The sequence below is a fragment of the Piliocolobus tephrosceles genome, chromosome 1 (genome assembly GCF_002776525.5).
Source record: "Piliocolobus tephrosceles isolate RC106 chromosome 1, ASM277652v3, whole genome shotgun sequence".
Classification (NCBI taxonomy): domain Eukaryota; kingdom Metazoa; phylum Chordata; class Mammalia; order Primates; family Cercopithecidae; genus Piliocolobus; species Piliocolobus tephrosceles.
Window position 1 is genome coordinate 91707263 of NC_045434.1, and position 24951 is coordinate 91732213.

General features: G+C 42.1%; 1 protein-coding gene across 1 annotated transcript in view; it reads right to left on the reverse strand.

Moving 5' to 3' along the window:
• The window catches only part of NUP210L (nucleoporin 210 like), a 157353-nt gene that overhangs the window by 123448 nt on the left and 8954 nt on the right, over nucleotides 1-24951 (reverse strand). The window contains exons 3-12 of the mRNA XM_026447362.2: nucleotides 22328-22459; nucleotides 20010-20103; nucleotides 18339-18489; nucleotides 16647-16779; nucleotides 14805-14963; nucleotides 7796-7864; nucleotides 5830-5936; nucleotides 4858-4998; nucleotides 1555-1692; nucleotides 613-768 (exon numbers count right to left, since the gene is read on the reverse strand). Coding sequence (XP_026303147.1) covers nucleotides 613-768; nucleotides 1555-1692; nucleotides 4858-4998; nucleotides 5830-5936; nucleotides 7796-7864; nucleotides 14805-14963; nucleotides 16647-16779; nucleotides 18339-18489; nucleotides 20010-20103; nucleotides 22328-22459 — 1280 coding nt within the window. The remainder of the gene's footprint in view (nucleotides 1-612; nucleotides 769-1554; nucleotides 1693-4857; nucleotides 4999-5829; nucleotides 5937-7795; nucleotides 7865-14804; nucleotides 14964-16646; nucleotides 16780-18338; nucleotides 18490-20009; nucleotides 20104-22327; nucleotides 22460-24951) is intronic.

Consider the following 24951-nt stretch of genomic DNA (forward strand, 5'->3'; position numbering starts at 1 on the left):
AATACAGAATGCATTTCATCATTTTTTTGCCAAAATTCTCCAGTTAAAAACATTTTTCAGTCATTCTGATAATAACCTTTGAGGTGGATACTAACATCATCCTATGAGGAAACAAACATAGATGTTAAATAAGTGACTATTAAGTGAAACAAGATTCAAATATTTTAAACATATGTATTTCTGGCTGGCTGCAGTGGCTCATGTCTGTAATCCCAGCACTTTGGGAGGCCAAGACAGGCAGATCACCCGAGATCAGGAGTTCAAGACCAGCCTGGCCAACATGGAGAAACCCCACCTCTACTAAAAATACAAAAATTAGCCAGGTGTGGTAGTGGGCACCTGTAATCCCAGCTACTCAGGAGGCTGAGGCAGAAGAATTACTTGAACCTGGGAGGCAGAGGCTGCAGTGAGTGAGCTGAGATCTTGCCACTGCACTGCAGCCTGGGAAACAGAGAGAGACTCTGTCTCCAAAACAAAAAGTATTTCTAGACTGAATGTGAGTAATATTTTTAAATAGCCATGTTGGGCTATTTTTTTAAAGTGTGTTAATTACTTAAATTTAGACAGTAGTGTTGTAGGGATAAGAAGAAGACTATCTGGAGAGTCGTTTACCTTAATTTCTCCATATCGAAAGGGATTTTGTACATCTCGGGCCAAAACAGTACTATTCCCCCTGACCTGACCTGCAGTCACTACTCCTTTAGTGGTTACTATGACCACTGTTTCATTAGAAGAAGTCCAGGTGAAGTTGCCACTGCCACCCTCTACCTGTGAAAACGCACATTACATTCAATTACAATCGGAAGAAAATGAAATTTAAGTGAAAATATAAAACTTGACTGGTGAAATAAATTTTACAAATAATAACATAATGTAATAAGTTATTTTTGGACACATTAGAAACTGTGACACTAGGTTGGGCGCAGTGCCTCACAACTGTAATCCTAGCACTTTGGAAGGTCAAGGTGGGTGGATCACCTGACATCAGGAGTTTGAGACCAGCCTGGCCAATGTGGTGAAACCCTGTCTCTACTAAAAATACAAAATTGGCCGGGAGTAGTGGCACGTGCCTGTAAGCCCAGCTACCCTGGAGGCTTAGGCAGGAGAATCATTTGAACCTGGGAGGCAGGGGTTGCAGTGAGCCAAGATCACGCCATTACACTCCAGGCTGGGCAACAAGAGCAAAACTCTGTCTCAGAAAAAAAAAAAAAAGAAAAAAAGAAAAGAAACTGTGACACTATTGTAAAGTACCTTAACAGGCAAGATAAATACTAAAGGGAGGCAAAGTAATGGTAGTGTCACAAAATGTCAAAAAAAGATACAACAGAACTTTATAAAACTCACAAGGAAAGGATACTGGGAAGAGAGAAAGCATCCATAACCAAGTCTTGTTATAGATGACATTTTTCAAGAGTATAATTCTGGTTGTCACCAAAACCCAAGTTATACTCTTAGGATTGGGAAGAAATAAATGTAACATTAATCAAATTTCAATAAATTAAGCTATAAGAGAAATCAGCTTATTTCATTGTGAAGCCTTATAGGACACCATACCTGTACTTTATAATGATATAACATTCCCATAGGATGGTGAGGAAATGCCAGAAATTTGGGTGTAAGCATGATGGGAAAATAAATCTTCACTTCTTGTTGGTGTTTGATTAGAAATTTTATAGGCTGAATATCTTTATTCTATAAGAGCAGGAAAAAAGGAGCAAAATATATTTTGTAAGGACTGTTCTTATAATACACATTCATATACTCAAAACGTCAGTAAAATGGCATGCTCATAAATTAACCAGTTTCTATCTATAAAAGAAATAAAGAAATAAATATTTATCGTCATTAAATAAGCATAGCTACTATGGTTCAATAATAATGAAAATGAAATAATAATGAAAAGGGTTTTGCTAGACCTAAACTAATTATCACAATCAGGGAAAATAGCTTAAAATTCCCTGAAATAAAACAGGTTTTTTAAAAAAATCAACATAGGAAGGGAAATCATACTTTCAGAAGAAAGACCCCTGGACATCCATAAACTATAAAGGCCAAGGGATGCTATAAGCTATTCAGAAGAAAAAGAGAACATTTAAAGGTGCTAAGGTAAGAAATTCTCCTCATACTTAAAAACAAGCAAAACTCACCCATATATAGAGGGCCAACTTTTTGTATAAGGTTCTACAGGGCTGGCCAGGCGAGGTGGTTCATGTCTGTAATCCCATCACTGGGAGGATGAGGTGGGTGGATCACCTGACGTCAGGAGTTCAAAACCAGCCTGGCCAACATGGTGAAACCCCATCTCTACTAAAAATACAAAAAATTAGCCAGGCATGTGGTGCATGCCTGTAACTCCAGCTACTTGGGAGGCTCGGGCAGGAGAAATGCTTGAACTTGGGAGGTGGAGGTTGCAGTGAGCTGAGATCACGCCATTGCACTCCAGCCTGGGTGACAGAGTGAGACTCTGTCTCAAAAGAAAAAAGGAGAGAGAGAGGCTGGGCGCAGTGGCTCACGCCTGTAATCCTAGCACTTTGGGAGGCCGAGGTGGGCGGATCACAAGGTCAGGAGTTACAGACCAGCCTGGCCAATATGGTGAAACTCCGTCTCTACTAAAAAAATACAAAAATTAGCTGGGCATGGTGGCATGTGCTTGTAGTCCTAGCTACTTGGGAGGCTGAGGCAGGAGAATCGCTTGAACCCAGGAGGTGGAGGTTGCAGTGAGCTAAGATTGGGCCACTGCACTCCAGCCCGGGCAACAGAGTAAGACTCTGTCTCAAAAAGAAAAGAAAAAAAAAGAGAGCACAATGGGGATGGTAAACAAACAAACAAACAAACAAAAAAGATTTGACAGGCATTTAGAAGAACTGACGTGGCGCTTAATAATGTATTGAATACAGAAGCTGAGGGAGAAGGGAGAGTCAAGGGCGACTTCGGATTTTGTCTAAACTGAGTGAAAGGAGGGAGCATTGAAGAAAACGTAGGTTTGGGAGAGGAAAGCAGGTTTGACGGGCTACTAAAAATCAGGATACTTATGTATTTTGGAGGCATTAGAAACAGATTCATTCCCTATCCCTTTACCCAATAACTCCATTTCTGTTGTTACACAGTATGGAAATTATCCAAAAGGAAAAAAAAATGTACAAAGATACTTAGTTATGCCATTTATAATAGTAAAAAAAAGTGGAAACAATGCAATAGTTCAATGTTTGGGGCATGGGTAACTAAATTGGCATATTAAACCTTTGGATTTTTAGAATTAATAGTACTTTATGCACCTGGTAATGGTGGCTCACACCTGTAATCCCAACACTTTGGGAGGCCAAGGCAGGAGGATCACTTGAGCCTAGGAGTTTGAGACCATTGTGGGCAACATAGCAAGAACCTGTCTCTACAAAAAATACAAAAATTAGCTGGGTGTGGTGGCACATGCCTGTAGTCCCAGCTACTTGGAAGGCTAAGGCAAGAGGACCACTGGAGCCCAGGAGGTCGAGGCTGCAGGTGAGCTATGATGATGCCATTGCACTCCAGCCTGGTTGATACAGTGAGACTTGTCTCCAAAAAAAGAAAAATAAAGTACCCTATGTGGACCTGATGACACATGGAAATGTGTATAGGAAATACATTATGGCTGGATGTAGTGGTTCACACCTATAATCCCAGCACTTTGGGAGGCTGACATGGGAGGATCACTTGAGCCTAGGAGTTCAAGACCAGCCTGCACCACACAGTGAAATGCCTTCTTTAAAAAACTTTTAAAAATTAGGCCGGGCGCAGTGGCTCAAGCCTGTAATCCCAGCACTTTGGGAGGCCAAGACGGGCGGATCACGAGGTCAGGAGATAGAGACCATCCTGGCTAACACGGTGAAACCCCGTCTCTACTAAAAAAAATACAAAAAAACTAGCCGGGTGAGGTGGCAGGCGCCTGTAGTCCCAGCTACTCGGGAGGCTGAGGCAGGAGAATGGCGTGAACCCGGGAGGCGGAGCTTGCAGTGAGCTGAGATCTGGCCACTGCACTCCAGCCTGGGTGACAGAGCAAGACTCCGTCTCAAAAAAAAAAAAAAAAAAAAAAAAAAAAAAATTAGCCAGGTGTGGCTGGTTGTGGTGGCTCACGCCTGTAATCCCAACACTTTGGGAAGCTGAGGTGGGTAGATCACTTGAAGTCAGGAGTTCAAGGCCAGCCTGGCCAACATGGTGAAACCTTATCTCTACTAAAAATACAAAAATTTGCAGGGCATGGTGGTGGATGCCTGTAACCCCAGCTACACAGGAGGCTGAGGTAGGAGAATCGCTTGAACCCAGGAAGCCGAGGTTGCAGTGAGCCAAGACCATGCCTCTGCACTCCAGCCTGGGGAACAGAGTGAGACTCTGCTTCAAAAAAATAAAAACAAAAATTAGCCAGGTGTGGTTGCATGTGCCTGTAGCTACTTAGGAGGTCAAGGCGGGAGGATTGCTTGAGCCTAGGAGGTCCAGGCTGCAGTGAGCCATGATTGCACCACTGTATTCCAGCCTGGCTGATGAAATGAGGCGCTCTCTCAGAAAAAGAAAAGAAAAGAAAAGAAAAAGAAGGAAAAGAAAGAAAAGAAGGAAGGAAGGAGAAAGAAAAATAAATGTTTTTAATGCAATCTGAAACCCCAAATGATACATACACAATGACCACAAATACAGATATTTTAATGTACAATAACATAGATTAGAACAGAAAATTTGTAGAGGAATAAACTTATGAGTGTGTTGTTTATCTGTTTCTTTATTTTTGTGAAAGATAAAGGTGGTATATACTATATATCTGCTTGCAAATCAACAAGTCAGCCAAGCCTCTTCAGTGTTGTTAAAATACACTGTCTTTTTAATTCCTACCTGGTAAATGATGGAGGTCAGGGATGCACTTATTACCACAACACCATCTTTCAGGGCTTTTACTATATGGTAAGATCCATTCACAGTAGTTAGTTGCTCTTCAAAGTACTCCTTAGGAAAGTCGTGTGTAATCCTGAGATTCTGAAAATCAGCCCCACAGTAACACAAACCTGAAGATAGTTCTTTCCCTGAAGCCATCTTAATCCTAACGCATCTATAAAACTGTAGCTATGCATTCATGGAATAAAGAGATAAAAACAAAACTTTTGCTCTCCCTCATGGAAATTGTAAGTTGGGGAGATATAATTTTAAAATCGTACTAGTTTTTGAAAGATCTATCAATGGCAAGCATCGGGAATAGCAAGAGTCAAAGCTTACGCAAATTTTAGTGTAATTTTTAATATTTTATACATAGACAGTTCTCAGGATAAAATAAGGACCCTAGAAAGTGAGTACAATACTTCACATCTGATATTCATATTACTACTCTCACCACCACAAAACTCTGGTAACCATCTCTGATATGAAGTTGTAGAACGAGGACACCCTCCAAAGTGTTATCACTGGTACTCATTTCAACTCTTTTCTATACTTCTGACCAAATTATATCTTTTACTTCTGATTTAGCATTCCTCAAGAACAGAACTAGCTGGGCATGGTTGCTTATGCCTTTAATCCCAGCTGAGGTGGGAGGATTGCTTGAGCCCAGAAGTTGGAGGCTGCAGTGAGCTATGATCACACCACTCTACTCCAGTCTGGGTGACAAGGTGAGACTGTGTCTCTTTAAAAAAAAAAAAAAAAGAAGAAGAACAGAATTAATGATAATAACAAATTAGCAACTTGCTTTTCCAAAGGTAAAAATCTAGAATCAAAGAAAAAAAGAGGGCTTTCTAGCCAGGAAGATGGCCCACTCCATATCTTATGTATCTTATCCCTACAAGGAGCGCAGAAAAATAAAAAAGACTGACTCACATCTGAAATATAGACCTTTGTGCTGCTTTTATCAAAGACGTCTACTGTAATGATATACACCTGTCCCACCTCTAGACTCCATCGGTTTCCAGGTTGGACAGTGAAACCTATACACAAATCAAGAAACAAAAATATTAGAAGAGGCTAACATTTTTCTACAATGAATTTAAAAATACAATTTTTATAAAGCTGTTCAAACAGCAAAATGTACTAATAGATGGAGATTATTTCCAAAGTAGGTTCTTTTTTTTTTTTCTTTCTGAGACAGATTCTTGCTTTGTCACCCAGGCTGGAGTGCAGTGACGATCTTGGCTCACTGCAACCTCCACCTCCTGGGTTCAACTGATGGTTGTGCCTCAGCCTCCCAAGTAACTGGGATTATAGGTATGCGTCACCATGCTCAGCTAATTTTTGTATTTTTAGTACAGATGAGGTTTTGCCGTGTTGGCCAGGCTTGTCTCAAACTCCTGTCCTCAAGAGATCTGCCAGCCTCAGCCTCCCAAAGTGCTGGAATTACAGGCCTGAGCTACTGTGACTGGTCTAAAGTACATTTTTGTTGTTGTTGTTTTTTGAAACAGGGTCTTACTGTCACAAGATGCTGGAGTGCAGTGGTGTGATCATGACTCACTGCAGCCTCAACCTCCTGGGCTCAGGCGATCCTTCCATCTTAGTCTTCTGAGTAGGTGGGACTAGGCTTAGAACACTGCGCCTGGTTAATTCTTCTATTTATAGTAGAGACAGGGTTTCACCATGTTGCCCATACTGGCCTCGAACTCCTCGACTCAAGCGATGTGCCAGCCTCAGTCTCCCAAAGTGCTGGAATCAGACATGAACCACTGCATCCATCTCTCCAAAGTAGATCTTTTAGTTCCTTCTCTCAAATTGTATAAGGCTTGGCCTGGTGGCTCACACCTGTAATCCTAGCACTTTGGGAGGCCAAGGAAGGAGAACTGCTTGAGCCCAGGAGTTTAAGACCAGCCTGGGCAACATGGCAAGATCCCATCTCTCCAAAAAAATTAAAAATTAGCTGAGCGTGGTGCTTGCAGCTATAGTTCCATTACTCAGGAGGCTGACGTGGAAGGATCATTTGACCCCAGGAATTGGAGGCTACGGTGGGCTGTGATTACACCCACTGCATTCCAGCCTGGGCAACAGAGCCAGACACTGTCTCAGACAAAAAAGAAAAAATTGTATAATAATTTAGGGTTCCAAAAATCCTGGTTTAATTTAACTCATCTCAGGTATAAAGAAACACTTTAGGCTGGGCATGGTGGTTCACACCTGTAATCCTGGCACTTTGGGAGGCTGAGGAGAGCAGATTGCTTGAGCTCAGGAGTTTGAGACCAGCCTGGGCAATGTGGCAAAATCCCATCTTTACAGAAAACAAAAATTGGTAAGGCATAATGGCACACCTGTAGTCCCAGCTACTTGGGAGGCTAAGGTGTGAAGATTGCTTGAGCCCAAGAGGCAGAGGTTGCAGTCAGCCAAGATCACGCCACTGCATTCCAGCCTGGGTGACAGAGCAAGACCTTGTCTCAAACAAAAATAAACACAAACAAAAAAAAAGAAACACTTTCACTTATATCTGTAGACAAGAAGAAACCATACTTTCAGCTCATTCCTAATGTGTCAGGCAATATTTCAGCTTCTTTCAGTCAGATTCATTGTTTCATGTGGCCTATGAGCATTAAGATTCTTTTTTCCTTGTATAAAGTTTCTTTTCCTAACCTCAGAATTTGTATTATATGGATTTTCATATTTTTTTCACAATCTTTCTCAACATGCTTCACTCTTGTGATAGCATTTAATCAGAACAATTTGATAAAATATGTCAAAGTAAGGTTGAATTTGAAATTAAGTCCCAGAATGAAAGTTGAAAGTTGAAGAAATGCTGTAGTTTTTAATGCACTCATTTTAGTGAATCATTTAAACTATCCACCTTTCTGAAAAGTATGATCTAAAGTACCTAAAAATCCAGGCTCGACAACATATATGGTGCAATTCGGGAGTCCAGACACAGATCGCACATGAACATCTTCATTTTTGCTTAAGGAAATCATGTGAGCCAGAGTTGGGTGAAAAGGTGAGGCACCAAAGGAGAAAAACAAACAAACAAACAAACAAACAAATGCACAAACGAAAACAAACAAAAGTCCTATCTTTTATTATCCTTTGGAAAGTCAAAACTTAAATGTGTATACTTCTGCAAAAAGTCTGAGGGACTCTTAGTCATCTTATGAGTCAGATATTCTTGAATTTCAAATTTGAGGAAGAAAGGGAGAAAAAAGATCATGCTTTGTGCTTTTAATATTAATGTAGCTGCAGACCTCTTTCTCCAAATAAATACCTACATAGGAGCCCAGTATGGAAGCAGGACGAAGTGGCTCCATTCTGGAGGAAGAGACCTTCTGGCTGAAAGGTGAACAGTGTTGATGGAGGCAGAGGGAGAGGCATGACTTGCCATCCAGCAACACGCCTAGAACTCCACAGACAGTTTCAAAATTACTAGTTGATTTTCTGTTATCTGCAGTAAATGTTTAATACCAAAATGTTCTCTGCTTGCCATCAAAGATACTTCTGGGTCACTTATACCTCATTCTACCACTACCATTTCAGATAATCCTGGCAGAAATATAAATTTATTCCATTATCAGTCTATATAGAATCTAATTAAGACTATGCTTTGTTCTCAAAAATATACTAATCCAAAAGCTAAGAATAAATTACTTCTGCTCTGAGAAACACATAACTGGCCAGGCACAGTGGCTCATGCCTCTAATTCCAGCACTTTGGAAGGTCAAGGCAGGGCTTTGGATCACTTGAGGTCAGGAGTTCAAGACCAGCCTGGCCAACATGGTGAAACCTCGTCTCTACTAAAAACACAAAAATAAGCAGGTGTGAGGCTGGGCACGGTGGCTCAAGCCTGTAATCCCACCACTTTGGGAGGCTGAGACGGGTGGATCACGAGGTCAGGAGATCGAGACCATCCTGGCTAACACAGTGAAACCCCGTCTCTACTAAAAAATACAAAAAACTAGCTGGGCGAGGTGGCAGGCTCCTGTAGTCCCAGCTACTTGGGAGGCTGAGGCAGGAGAATGGCGTAAACCCGGGAGGCGGAGCTTGCAGTGAGCTGAGATCCGGCCACCGCACTCCAGCCTGGGCAACAGAGCAAGACTCCATCTCAAAAAAAAAAAAAAAAAACAAAAAGCAGGTGTGGTGGTGCAGTCCTGTAATCTCAGCTACTCGGGAGGCTGAGGCAGAAGAACCACTTGAACCTGGGAGGCAGAGGTTGCAGTGAGCTGAGATGGCGCCACTGCACCTCAGCCTGGGCAACAGCAAGACTCCATCTCAAAAAAAAAAAAAAAAAAGGCCAGGCATGGTGGCTCACGCCTGTAATCCCAGCGCTTTGGGAGGTCAAGGGGGCAGATCATGAGGTCAGGAGTTCGAGACCAGCCTGTCCAACATGGTGAAACCCTGTCTCTACTAAAAATACAAAAATTAGCTGAGCGTGGTGGCAGGCGCCTGTAATCCCAGCTGCTCAGGAGGCTGAGACAGGAGAATGGCTTGAACTCAGGAGGCAGAGGTTGTAGTGAGCCAAGATCGCACCACTGCACTCCAGCCTGGGCGACAGAGCGAGACTCCATCTCAAAAAAAAAAAAAAAAACACAAGAAAGAAAGAAATACATAACTGACATGGCTAAACAGAAAACACTCAATCTGAAATACACTAATATAGACCAGGCACAGTAGCTCATGCCTATAATCCCAACACTTTGGGAGGCTGAGATGAGAGGATCGCTTGAGCCTAGGAATTCAAGACCTGCCTGGACAACATAGTGAGACCCCAACTCTAAAATAATTTAAAAATTGGCTAGGCACGATGGCTCACGCCTGTAGTCCCAACACTTTGGGAGGCTGAGGTGGGTGGATTGCCTGAGGTCAGGAGTTTGAGACCAGCCTGACCAACATGGTAAAACCCTGTCTCTACTAAAAATACAAAAATTAGCCAGGCATGGTGGCAGGCACCTGTAATCTCAGTTACTCAGGAGGCTGAGGCAGAAGAATTGCTTGAACCCAGGAGGCAGAGGTTGCAGTGAGCTGACATTGCACCATTGCACTCTGCCACCGAGGTTAGAGTGCAATGGCATGATCTTGGTTCACTGCAACCACTGCCTCCCATGTTCAAGCGATCCTCCTGCCTCAGCCTCCCAAGTAGCTGGGACTATAGGTGTGCACCATCATGCCCAGCTAATTACTGTATTTTTAGTAGAGACAGGGCTTTGCCATGTTGGTCAGGCTGGTCTCGAACTCCTGACCTCAGGTGATCCACCTGCCTCAGCCTCCCAAAGTGTTAGGATTACAGGTGTGAGCCACTGCACCTGGCCCCATCTTTTTTTTTTTTTTGAGACAGGGTCTCACTCTGTCACCCAGGCTGAGTGCAGTGGTACAATCACAGCTCACTGCAGCCTCTCTAACTCCTGGACTCAAGCGATTCTCCTACCCTCAGGCCTCTGAGTAGCTGGGACTATAGACCTGCACCACCACATCTAGCTAACCTTTTACTTTTTGTAGAGACAGGGGTCTCACTATGTTGCCTAGACTAGTCTTAAACTCCTAGACTCAAGCAATTCTCCTGTCTCAGCCTCTCAAAGTGCTGGGATTACATGCATGAGCCACTGTGCCCGGCCTAAAGCAAATCTTCTAAATACTTTATGGGTAACTCTGTGCCAAACTTAGGTTTAGTTCTGATATGTACTTTACTATAATATTCATAAAATATAAGAGCTAGAAGGAAAGTCAGAAATAATAACATTCCCTTCATTTAACAAATGAGGAAACATCTCAACAGATCTCTAAAACAACTCATTCTTCTGATATCAGAATAAGATATCAGAATAAGATCTAAGCCTTCCATCTGCATTCCAAATCTTATTTTCTGTTGCCTCTCAGAAAACACAGGCTCCATCAACTGGCTCTCTTTTCTCCCTTATCTCTGCCATCTTTCTCTGTTTAATTAAGAGATATGTTCAAGGTTTTCCAATCTTAAAAAAAAAAAAAAAGTATTCCTTGTGTCTTTTTCAAACTTCCACTTTGTTTTTGTCCTTGTGAAAGTCAAGCTGTTTTTACTGACAAAGTGACCCAAGACCTCCTAGTTACTACAACCTTTCAGTCTTTATCTTGACATCACTACCAGATTTGACCTGTTGAACAGTCTTCTCCTCTTTGTAAATTCCTAATTTGGTTATCAGGAAACTCCTCTCTCTGATTTTTCTTTCTTTTTTTTTTTTTATTTAGTTGAGACTCAGTTTCACTCTCTCGCCCAGGCTGGAGTGCAGTGGTGCCATCTCGGCTCACCGCAACTTCTGCCTCCCAGGTTCACGTGATTCTCCTGCCTCAGGAGTTCCTCCTGAGTAGCTGGGATTACAGCGTGCACCACCACACTCTGCTGATTTTTATACTATTAGTAGAGACGGGGTTTCTCCATGTTGACCAGGCTGGTCTCGAACTCCTGACCGGTGATTCACCTGCCTCAGCCTCCCAAAGTGCTGGGATTACAGGCATGAGCCACTGCGCCCATCCTTGGTTTTTCTATAATACTACCTTTTAAGCATTCCTTTAGATCCTCCTTACATGTCCTCTTTTTCCATATGAACCTTAAAAGCCAGCATTACACAATTTTGTCTTTGGCCAAATTCTCTCACTCTATATAATTTCCCTAGGTGATTTTGTCTACAATAGCTCCAACTACCACCTATCTATAAACTAACTTTCAAATATCTATCTGGATCCTCAATCTTTCTCCTCCAGAGGCATAATGAAAATTTCTGCTTGGATATCTATCCCACAGTTTTGATGTTTTAATTTAACATGTGAAAAACTGAACTCATTATCTTTTTCCTTAAAACTGCTCTTTCTCTTATATTCTCCATCTCCATGAACAGTTCAACCAGCTACCCTATGCCAGGTGCTGGGACTCATTATGAATAGTCACCATCCATGTCCTCAAAAAAGATATATAAATAGACAAACACAATGTATTTTAATATTTGATACTTTGGGAAAAAATAACAATATGAACTGAAAATATGGGGGAAAAAAGAACATTTAAGTTCACCTGGGAAATTCAGGGAAGTGCCTGACACACAGTTGGGGCTCAATAAATATTGAATAACTTAATTTATTTTGTAGGTATGATTGCATTTGTTGAAAAATGTCCTAGGAGGCCGGGCGCAGTGGCCCAAGCCTGTAATCCCAGCACTTTGGGAGGCTGAGACGGGTGGATCACGAGGTCAGGAGATCGAGACCATCCTGGCTAACACGGTGAAACCCCGTCTCTACTAAAAAATACAAAAAACTAGCCGGGCAAGGTGGCCGGCGCCTGTAGTCCCAGCTACTCCGGAGGCTGAGGCAGGAGAACGGCGTAAACCTGGGAGGCGGAGCTTGCAGTGAGCTGAGATCTGGCCACTGCGCTCCAGCCTGGGCGACAGAGCGAGACTCCGTCTCAAAAAAAAAAAAAGAAAAGAAAAAGAAAAATGTCCTAGGTACCTTAAAATGACTAAAAAGCAAACATTGGATCAATAAGTCTCCTTAATGTGTGTAAGACAAATAATATAGGCAGCTAACTAACACTATTATACAAGAAATACTATACCTTTCAAGCCTGATAGAATTTTTCTGGTGTTAGCAGCTTTTATTGAAGCGGAATAGCAGAAGTACTGTTCCTTTCAGAGCAGGGCTACCCTATAGACAGTGTGCCTGGAGTAGAGACATTCTTATTCAGAGTAAGCCTATTAGGCCCTACCTAATCTGCCCCTCCCCTACTCTGTTACTTCTACTATTTCCTGATTCACTGCACTTTAGCTTCATGTCTTCCTTACTCTTCTTTAATCATGCCAAATATGTTCCTACTTCAGAACCTTTGCCATTGCTCTTTCCTTTCCCTAGAAGTCTTTCACCAGTTATCCACATGGCTTATTGTGCCAGTGTCGCCTCATCAGAGAGGACTTCTCTAATTATGCTAGGTAAAGACTGGGTGTGGTGGATCACACCTGTAATTCAAGCACTTTCAGAGGTTCATTTAAGGCCAGGAGATCATCCAGCCTACTCAGTCTAGCAAGACCTCATCTCTACAAAAAAAGACACAATTAGTATGGCATGGTGGTGTGTGCCTATAGTCCCAGCTACTCAGAAGGCTGAGGTGGGAGGATTGCTCAAGGCTACTGTGAGTTATGATCATGCCTCTGCACTCTAACCCGGGCATCAGAGTGAGACCCTATCTCTAAAAAAAAAAAAAATCTTGACTGGGTGTGGTGGCTCATGCCTGGAATCCTAGCACTTTGGGAGGCCAAGGCAGGTGAATTGCTTGAGTCCCAGGAGTTCAAGAGCAGTGTGGGCAACATGGCGAGACCTCGTGTCTACAAAAAATATATAAAAATTAGCTAGGCATGGTGGCAAGTGCCTGTGGTCCCAGCTACTTGGGAGGCTGAGCTGCGAGGATCACTTGAGCCTGGGAGTTTACAGGTTGCAGTGAGCCAAGATTGCACCACTGCACTCCAGCCTGGGCAACAGAATGAGACCCTGTCTCTACAAAAATAATAATTTTTTGGCCAGGCACAGTGGCTCACGCCTGTAATCCCAGCACTGTGGAAGGCCGAGGTGGGTGGATCATCTGAGGTCAGGAGTTCGAGACCAGCCTGGCCAACATGATGAAATCCCGTCTCTACTAAAAACACAAAAATTAGCCAGGCGTGGTGGCATGCGCCTGTAATCCCAGCTACTCAGGAGGCTGAGGCAGGAGAATAACTCAAACCCGGGAGGCAAAGGCAGGAGTGAGCAGAGATCGCGCCACTGCACTCCAGCTTGGGCAACAAGAGGGAAACTCTGTCTCAAAAAATAATAATAGTAATAATTTAAAAATCTAACTATGCTGGACAAAATGGCAGTTTGTATACCCAGAGCTTAGAACAATGTTGAGCATATAGTATAAATATAATAGATATTTTCTGAATGAATTTCTTTCAGATTCAAATATTCAAAAAAAATTCCAAATAAAGCACTGAGAGATGGAGTCCAAATCATGTTTCAATTTTCTGAGAATTTAAATCTTCATTCTCTTCTGTTTTCATTGACTATTACAGGTCTCTGTGTACCTTTCTTTGTTCAATCCTTGCATAGCAGGTTTACTGAATTTTTAAAAATTGCTCTCAACACAATTTTTAAAATATTAGTTAAACATCTACTGCAGACAATAGCATATTTTCTCAATTATCATGTACAAATAAGAAAGAACAAATTAAATAAAATTCTCACATGTTCTTCCAAACTCCGTTACATGTTCTTCCAAACTCCGTTTTCCCCATTCCCCTAATTACAGTTTTTTTATTTCCCTAATTACAATTTGATTGAGGTTGCAAATAAGCACTGAAGTTAGTAGATCTCAAGTTCTAACTATACTCCTTTTCTCTACTTACTCTGTTAGAAATTATCACAGCAATAACTTATAATTCTTTGTTAAAAATAAAACATAGGGGCCGGGCGCGGTGGCTCAAGCCTGTAATCCCAGCACTTTGGGAGGTCGAGACGGGCAGATCACGAGGTCAGGAGATCGAGACCATCCTGGCTAACACGGTGAAACCCCATCTCTACTAAAAAATACAAAAAAAATAACTAGCTGGGCGAGGTGGCAGGCGCCTGTAGTCCCAGCTACACGGGAGGCTGAGGCAGGAGAATGGCGTAAACCCAGGAGGCGGAGCTTGCAGTGAGCTGAGATCTGGCCACTGCACTCCAGCCCCGGCGACAGAGCAAGACTCCGTCTCAAAAATAAAAAATAAAAAAAATAGAAAAATAAAAAAATAAAACCTATAGGAAAACACTGTAGTAGTACCATAATCATTCTTAAATTATTTTACCAAAGAACATGTCTAGCATGCTCAAGGAAGTGTAGACTGGCAGCTAAAACTTGAACAAAAGGATACTTTTATGGACAAAGACAAGATTAGTCTGGCCCAGTTGGGAGGCAGTCACCATGGCTGTTTTGTCATCCAGTAAAGCCACTTTCTCAGAATGAGACCCATTAAGTGCAACTCTATGGTCTTGCAATTCCAGTATATAATGTTCCAGGGGAAATTTCACCTCTGTAAGACATGAAAGATACATAAATGTAATGACAGCAGCCATTCCAGTAGATAATGATGTATTCTTGATCATAAAGGAGTGAACAGGAAGCAGACATAAGATGAGTATGATCTGCCTTTAATGTTTTTCCTGCTACGATGAATTTCTACATGTAACCATTTGTGTGGAGTTTATGAGTTAAAATATATTGTTGGAGTCTCGGTGTGGTGGCTCTGCCTATAATCCTAGCACTCTGGGAGGCCAAGGCGGGCGGATCACCTGAGGTTAGGAGTTTGAGACCAGCCTGGCCAACATGGTGAAACCCTGTCTCTACTAAAAATACAAAAAATTAGCTGGGCATAGTGGCGGACTCCTATAATCCCAGCTACTTGGGAGGCTGAGGCAGGAGAATCGCTTGAACCTGGGAGGCAGAGGTTGCAGTGAGCCCAGATTGTGCCACTGCACTCCAGCCTGGGCAACAGAGTGAGACTCCATCTCAAAAAAAAAAAAAAAGCTCAACGTAACTTTTATTATCAATAGAATATTAAGCTTTCAGTCGAGAATTGAGTTTCTCAAGAAACAACTTTTGCAAAGATCATTGCAATGATGATTCAAGTCCCTTCTGGTAAAGTGTCTTCACTTGCCCTTCAAAAGCTAGTAAAGCTTTTGTTGTTTTATTTATTTAGTTATTTTTAGAGATGAGGTCTCAGCCTGACACAGTAGCTCACGCCTATAATCTCAGCCCTTTGGGAGGGAGGCTAAAGTGGGAGAATCACTTGGGACAAGGAGTTCAAGACCAGCCTGGGTAACATAATGAGATCCAATCTCTACCCCCCCCCCCCCCCAAAAAAAAGAGGCTGGGTGCGATGGCTCATGCCTGTAATCCTGGCACTTTGGGAGGCTGAGGCAGATGGATCACAAGGCCAGGAGTTCAAGACCAGCCTGGCCAGCATGGTGAAACCCTGTCTCTGCTAAAAATACAAAAAATTAGCTGGGCATGGTGGCACACACCTGTAATCCCAGTTACTCGGGAGCCTGAGGCAGGAGAATTGCTTGAACCCAGAGGTGGAGGTTGCTGTGAGCCGAGATCATGCCACTGCACTCCAGCCTGGGTGACAGAGCGAGACTCCATCTAAAAAAAAAAAAAAAAAAAAAAAAAAAGAGCTGGATATGGTGGCAGGAACCTGTAATTCCAACTATTCAGGAGGCTGAGGTGGGAGGATCACTTGAGCACAGGAGTCCAAGGTTGCAATGAGCCATGATCATGCCACTGTACTACAACCTGGGCAACAGAGTGAGACCCCCATCTCAAAAATAAAAATAAAAAAAAAATAAAAAAGGTATGGAGATCTTGCTCTGTTGCCTAGGCTGGTCTCCAACTCCTGGCCTCAAGCAATCTTCCTGCCTCAGCTTCCAGAGTAGCTGGAATTACAAGTGAGAGCCACCATACCTGGCTAGTTGTTGTTTTAATAGAGAATTCAGATGCCTACTGGCACTGAAGCTAAGCAGCCTAACTCTGCTATTAATATGTTCACATATGGGGCTATTTCTGTCTAATAATATTAGTTAAGTACAGCAATTAATACTTTACCACAAAACCTAAAAACCCAAGTATTTTTCATATATAATGTGGAGCTGCTGATCTTGTCAGCAGAAAAGATTTGGGAAATGTGAGTCATAGGAGAAAAAATAAATCACCTTACCTGTCATTCTCCCTTGAACCATTTTTGCAACTTGGTATTTAATATATGTTCCTACTAAGAGATAAATATCATGGGATGGTATAAGAAATATATTCTCCAAAACAAGCAGACGTATTAATGCTGCTGCCACTTTCTAAAAGAGGGAGGGGAAAAAAAAAGTTTCCATGGACGGAATCCTCACAGTAGTCTTTCTTGTTAAACGCTTACTTCTTTTAAATTTCTTTAAAAATTTTTTATAAATATTTTTTAAAAAGCTTTCCTAATCACAAGTCATAATTTCAGCTAGCCTTAAAAAGTGATCATGAATCTTAATACCTAATTAACTTTCTAAGGTACTCAGACTTAGAACAGAAAAGTCTTCTAAAAGAGAAAAAGTAGATCAATAAAAAGGTATGTATGCTGAAATGAGAAAAGGTAAGACTCAATTGTAGAACACAGAAATTCTTTTAGCCAACCTCCGGTTAACTGACTTGCCAGATTAAGTTACTTTCCACTCTCTGTTGAACACATTGATTTTTATGAAGATTTACCCAATGCAAGGTTGGTAGGCTTTTCTAGGAGGTCCACACACTCAGGTTCTTGCCATTGAATTAAATGCTTACCAAAAGACATTTGTTTTTTCCCAAACCTATTTATGCAATTTGTGCTTGTAATTATAATCACATTAAAACAAAAACTATAGATGTGAAAAGAGAACTGTTGTTTCTATTAAAAATTTAAATGTTTCAAAAAAAGTTAAAGGCAAGCTGCTAATATGTACTATCAATTAGGTATAAGTGAGGGAAATTATTAGGGAAAATCCTTTAAAATATAAATTTCTGCACTCAAATTCTTCCTGCATCTAAATTTTCACTTGACTAGAAATTAGGGCCGGGCGCAGTGGCTCACACCTGTAATCCTAGCACTTTGGGAGACCGAGACAGGTGGATCACTTGAGGCCAGAAGTTTGAAACCAGCCTGGCCATCATGGTGAAATCTGTCTCTACTAAACATACAAAAACTAGTTGGGCATGGTGACACACACCTGTAATCCCAGATATTCGGGAGGCTGAGGCACAAGAATCACTTGAACCCTCCCCACCCCAAAAAAGGAAGAAATTAGAAACTGTAATTTATGGGAGAAAGTGTATATAGATTTCAAATCAGTGAACCCATAGTCAAAGAAAGGCCTTGCACCTATATCAAGGATTGGTGAATAAAATGTTAGTTATATATTTTAAGAGAAAATGCCAGTCACATTTGTAATTGTAATCAGGCAATAAAATGTTTAAGATAATTTTTTAATGCTTACCTACTTCAAATAACTTTTTCAATTAAATGACCAACTGTTGGCCCAAATCACGTCAGACTAGAGGGCTTCTACTATAGATAAACATAAAAAACTATATTTTCCATAGGCAAGACTATTAGATGAAAAATTTACGGCACCGGCCAGTTGTGCTGGCTCACGCCTGTAATCCTAGCACTTTAGGAGGCTGGGGCAGGCAGACTGCTGGAGCTTAGAAGTTTGAGACCAGCCTGGGCAACGTGGTGAAACTCTGTCTGTCTCTCCAAAAAAAAAAAAAACACACAAACCAAAACCAAAACCAAAAAACAGGGCGTGGTAGTGCATTCCTATAGTACCTGGGCAACAGAGCAAGACCCTATCTTAAAAAAAAAAAGTAAGGAAAATTTATAGCACAAACTTTTTACCTTATAGAATGGTTCATGAATTCGAACTTTTACAACAGCAGCACCAGTTCTAATCCCAGACACTAAAATCACATCTCCTTGTTTCTCCTCTTTTTCCATCTCGGCTATATACAATGGGGGAGCATATTCTGCTTCAGAGTATTTAAGAATCCTAAAGACATAAAATAAAATGTGTTTCTAGCAGAATTAAACGAAGTGTTCTTCCAAAAGTCCCTAAGAGACTTTAAACATAGTTTCTTCAATGTCTGTAGAATGTAGAACACTTTTGGCTGGGCATGGTAGCTCACGCCTGTAATCCCAGCACTTTGGGAGGCCATGGCGGGCACATCATTTGAGGTCAGGAATTTGAGACCAGCCAGGCCAACATGGCAAAACTCCGTCTCTACTAAAAATACAAAAATTAGCCGGGCATGGTGGCACGCGCCTGAAATTCCAGCTACTTGGGAGGCTGAGACAGAAGAATCACTTGAACCCAGGAGATGGAGGTTGCAGTGAGCCAAGATCACGCCACTGCACTCCAGCCTGGGTGACACAGCAAGACTCTGTCAAAAAAAAGGAAGGAAAGAAGGAAGGAAGGAAGGGAGGGAGGGAAAGAAGGAAAGAAGGAAGCCAGGTGCAGTGGCTCACGCCTATAATCCCAGCACTTTGGGAGGCCGAAGCGGGTAGGTCACTTGAGGTCAGGAGTTTGAGACCACCCTTGCCAATATAGTGAAACCCCATCTCTACTAAAAATACAAAAATTAGCCAGGTGTGGTGGCGGGCGCCTGTAGTCCCAGTTACTCGGGAGACTGAGGCAGGAGAATCGCCTGAACCCAGGAGGTGGAGGTTGCAGTGAGCCGAGATCGTGTCACTGCACTCCAGCCTGGGTGACAGAGCAAGACTCCATCTCAAAAAAAAAAAAAAGAAAGAAAAGAAAAGGGAAAAAAAGGCCGGGCATGGTGGCTCACGCCTGTAATCCCAGCACTTTAGGAGGCTAAAGCGGGCAGATCACGAGGTCAGCAGATCAAGACCATCCTGGCTAACATGGTGAAACCCCATTATCTACTAAAAATACCCAAAAAAAAGAAAAAAAAATTAGCCAGGTGTGGTGGCGGGCCCCTGTAGTCCTAGCTACTCGGGAGGCCGAGACAGGAGAATGGTGTGAACCCGGGAGACAGAGGTTGCAGTGAGCTGAGATCACGCCACTGCACTCCAGCCTGGGCGACAGAGCGAGACTCTATCTCAACAAAAAAAAAAAAAAAAAGAAAGAAAAAAGAAAGGTATTCATGAGCCTCTGGCTAAAATTGTGGTGGGAGTAAAACTTGGATCTGAGATCTTCTCCTTGGTACTGAAGACAAAATTTCATACTATCATCCTTCTCCCTCTACTTCAGCATGTGCAGGTAACTTGAATAAAAAGAACTGCCAGAAGATACACCTGGCTCAAATAATTGTGTAGTACTTAGCCCATGAACTCCTCCATAATAACTCAGATTAATTGATCATAAAGATACCTACATCTATGTCATATTTCATTCTATCAAAGACATTTCCCTTAGTAATTTATCAGTTTCAAAAAAGTACAGACAGTAAGATCATCAAAGTCCACAAAAATGGTTGCTTGTTCAGCATGCCACTTAATGGCAGCTGTCTTCTTCATAGTCAGGTGATTTATGTTTGGTTTCAAGTTTACCTAATTTTGCTGGACAGTTCTTCTCTTGCTGACTCGTTGTCCTGGGCAATGCTCCACTCAAACATCATCCCTGCCAAACTACTAAAAGTATTTCCTGTACAGCAAGCCAAAAGCAGACAAGATAGGATCACATATTTTAAAATATTCAGGTATTTACAACAAGAAAGGGAAACCTAACTAGAAAATTACTTTGAGGCCTCCTTCATTAAGAAATAGAAAGCACTATCATTAATGAATTAAAACATATATATGAGAAAGTTCCCAACACAAACAGTAAATGATGTTGCTGCACAAGCTGTCTGAAAGTAAAGAGGACTCAAGCTGATTAACTCCTGGCTGACAATAATTATGCCATGCTCCTTCTGTTCCTTTCTACATAAAGGCCACCTCATGGCTGACAAGGCACCCTTAATCTTGGTCCCCTCCATACAAATATTTGTAAAAATTTTCCAGGCCAGGTGCAATGGCTTGTACCTGTAATCCCAGCACTTTGGGAGGACAAGGCAGGAGGATCGCTGGAACCCAGGAGTTTGAGACCAACCTGGGCAACATAGTGACACCTGGTCTGTAAAATAAAAACTTAGCCAGGAATGGTGGCCTGCACCTGTAGTCCTAGCTACTCAGGAGGTGGAGATAGGAGGATTGCTTGAGCCTGGGAGGTCAAGGCTACAGTGAGCCATGCTTGTGTCATCGCACTCCAGCCTGAGCAACAGACTCTGTATCCAAAAGAAAAAAGAAACCTTCCAGAATAGTTCATTTTTCAAATTAAAAAAACAAATCACTCAAATAATTTACAAAGAAAGTGGCAATATAGGCTGGGCGCGGTGGCTCAAGCCTGTAATCCCAGAACTTTGGGAGGCCAAGATGGGCGGATCACGAGGTCAGGAGATCGAGACCACCCTGGCTAACATGGTGAAACCCCATCTTTACTAAAAAATACAAAAAAACTAGCCGGGCGAGGTGACAGGCACCTGTAGTCCCAGCTACTCAGGAGGCTGAGGCAGGAGAATGCTGTAAACCCGGGAGGCGGAGCTTGCAGTGAGCTGAGATCCAGCCACTGCACTCCAGCCTGGGCAACAGAGCGAGACTCCATCTCAAAAAAAAAAGTGGCAATACATTATAATTTTTTTTTTAATCAACCATGGGAAACTTGGCCTCACAGGATACTTCAACCTTGGCCTCCCAAAGTGCTAGAATTATAAGCATGAGTCACCATGTCCCACTTAAATTTTTTTTTTTTTTTTACCACCTAAATGTTTTTAATACCACATTATAGAATTAATATAGTATATAGTATTAAAAGCATTAAAGATTAGATCAAGATGGTAACTTTTTTACAGATTTCCATTTAATTCTCCTGATCTATAGAAAGTGGATTGATCAAACAGAGCTAGCAATAAATTCCAAAAAATGTTCTTAATTGTTGATGTAGGGACCATCAGCAGAAGCTCAGTAATAGATTGGATATCTAAGAAAAGTTCTGAGGCCGGCGTCGTGGCTCACGCCTGTAATCCCAACACTTTGGGAGGCTGAGGCGGGCAGATCACTTGAGGGCAGGAGTTCGAGACCAGCCTGGTCAACATGGTGAAACCCATCTCCATTAAAAATACAAACATTAACGAGCATGGTGGCGCGCGCCTATATTCCCAGCTACTCGGGAGGCTGAGGCACAAGAATCTCCTGAACCCGGAGGGCAGAGGTTAAAGTGAGCCACGGTCACACCACTGTACTCAAGCCTAGGCAACAGAGTGAGACTCCATCTCAAAAAAAAAGAAAATAGCCAGGTGCGGTGGTTCACGCCTGTAATCCCAGCACTTTGGGAGGCTGAGGTGGGTGGAGCACCTGAGGTCAGGAGTTTGAGACCAGCTTGACCAACATGGTAAAACCCCGTCTCTACCAAAAATACAAAATTAGCCTGGAGTGGTGGCGCTGGCCTCTAATCCCAGCTACCCAGGAGGCTGAAGCAGGAGAAATGCTTGAACTCGGGAGGCAGAGGTTGCAGTGAGCCAAGATCATGCTGTTGCACTCCAGCCTGAGCAACAAGAGCAAAACTCCGTCCCCACCACACCAAAAAAAAAAAAAAAAAGAAATGAAAAGTTCTCAGATAACTAACAATAGCAGGAATATTTTATAAAAATATGTAGCTAATACATTAAATTATACTCAGAATTATTATTCATCTATATGAGCTCCAAATGAGAAAATAGATATTATTTCTAATCTACTTTTGTCACTCAAGTTTTTGTTTCCAAGTGCTAAACATAAAGGGATATTACTTTATTTTAGGTAATTTTGTTGAATCCTCTGAAGTTCTTTACCTTCAGCATCCAATGCCTTCACCATCAGTTCCAGTGGCGAATCATCTACATAAAGTTCCCGGGCCCGAGATACAATTTCAATGCTGTTTATCACATCAACCTTAACATCACAGCGTAGCTCATGGTCAGTCACTACAATGAACCCAAAAACTGAGTATTTAATTCAATAGGTCATGAATCTATTAAATGCCTCAAATACTCAAAACTGTATTCTAAAGATTATGAAAAAGTGGCCGGGCGCGGTGGCGCAAGCCTGTAATCCCAGCACTTTGGGAGGCCGAGACAGGCGGATCACGAGGTCAGGAGATCGAGACCATCCTGACTAACCCAGTGAAACCCTGTCTCTACTTAAAAAAATACAAAAAACTAGCCGGGCGTGGTGGTGGGCGCCTGTAGTCCCAGCTACTCGGGAGGCTGAGGCAGGAGAATGGCGTAAACCCGGAAGGCGGAGCTTGCAGTGAGCTGAGATCTGGCCACTGCACTCCAGGCTGGGCTACAGAGCCAGACTCCATCTCAAAAAAAAAAAAAGATTATGAAAAAGAAAGACTATGACAGCTGCTTTACCTATGGAAGAAAATAGCATAATAACAAGATATATCACAGCCTTTCTTTATAACAAGAGGCACTAGACCAGAGATTCCAAAACACTGATCTATGATGATGTTTTTACACATCCATGGAAAAATGAGAAAAATAAAAATTTCAAACTTTTTCTCCAAATTCTTCAAGATCCTGATAACAAATAAAAATTTCAAAATAGCGAATAATAGGCTGGGCACAGTGGCTCATGCCTGTAATCCCAGCACTTTGGGAGGCCAAGGCGGTTGGATCATGAGGTCAGGAGATCAAGACCATCCTGGCTAACACGGTGAAACCCCGTCTCTACTAAAAATACAAAAAAATTATCCTGGCGAGGTGGCGGGCACCTGTAGCCCCAGCTACTCGGAAGGCTGAGGCAGGAGAATGGCATGAACCCAGGAGACGGAGGTTGCAGTGAGTTGAGATCATGCCACTGCCCTCCAGCCAGAGCGAGATTCCATCTACAAAAAAAAAAAATTAAACATTGAAAAAAAAAACAAAGGAGAATGTTAATCAGATAATACAGGTAAATGCCCCTCAACAAGGGCTAAGGTACACTAAAATATGCTTATTTCAGGAAATGGTATGCTTCCTTTCTAAGAAATATTAAAAATTGAATTACTCATCCTGAAACTACTTTTTTTTTTGAGACAGAGTCTCACTTTGTCCGCCAGGCTGGAGTGCAGTGGCACCATCTGAGCTCACTGCAAGCTCCGCCTCCTAGGTTCACGCCATTCTCCTGGCTCAGCCTCCCGAGTAGCTGGGACTACAGGCGCCCGCCACCACGCCCAACTAATTTTTTGTATTTTTAGTAGATATGGGGTTTCACCGAGTTAGCCAGGATGATCTCGATCTCCTGACTTTGTGATTTGCCCACCTCGGCCTCCCAAAGTGCTGGGATTACAGGCGTGAGCCACTGTGCCCAACCAAAACTACTTTATATAGACAATAGAATTGAACAAATAAGTAAATACATCATAGGTAATGAAAGTCAGTTTTCTCCCTGTCAGAGAAAGAAGTTAAAATAAGCAAGGTGGGAAGGCTAGAGTAAGCCCTAAGGTCCAAGATTAGAATTGAAGATATCAGTATGAGCTCATGTTTATTTTAATATCTATGCAGATATCTATCTATAAGTGTAGATATATGTATATACATGAGTTAGCATATATACATATATTTCCTAGTTATGTTTGCTGAGAGGGCCTAGAAGCAGTGGATACACCAGTAGCAACAAGCACACTGGCACCCAGATCTTGGTTTCTAAATATAATTCTTGTTGTTGTTGAGATGGAGTCTTGCTACATTACCCAGGCTAGTCTAGAACACCTGACCTCAAGCGATCCTCCTACCTCAGCCTCCCAAACTGCTGAGATTACAGGCACTAAATATAATTATTTAATATAAAGAACCGGGACTCCTTGAAGAAATGGCTAAGATGACCCTGGCCTATCTCATAGAACTGAAAAGTAAGAAAGTACAATGAATCAATCAGTCACAAAAATTAAAGAAAAGGTAAAGGCAAGTCCAAAGGACATAGGAGCCAACCTGAAAGAGCCCCCAATGGCCAAAGCTGGAAAAACTGGAATAGCAGAATAAATTATAATATTGAAATATAGCCCCCAAATTAAATAAATATTCATGAACCCATACTGCCATATATAATTGAATAAATTAACTGGGAAGAAGCTATTTGTAAGATGTAGGACATCTTTCTTTCAGAAGAATACTAGTTAATAAGTATAGAAGATATGAGGGAAATCCCTTGAGCCCAGGAGTTCAAGATCAGCCTGGGCAACATAGTGAGACCTCCTCATGTCTACAAATAATAAAAAGAATCTAGCCAGGTGTGGTGGCACACATCTATGGTCCCAGCTACTTGGGAGGCTGAGGTGGAAGAATCGCTTGAGCCTGGGTGGTCAAAGTTGCAGTGAGCTGAGTCCATGCCACTGCAAGAGCAAGATCCCATCTCAAAGAAAAAAAAAAAAGAACAACACAGTACTATGATTCCTAAGATTCATGAATAAACACTAAAATCAGTGGGTAAA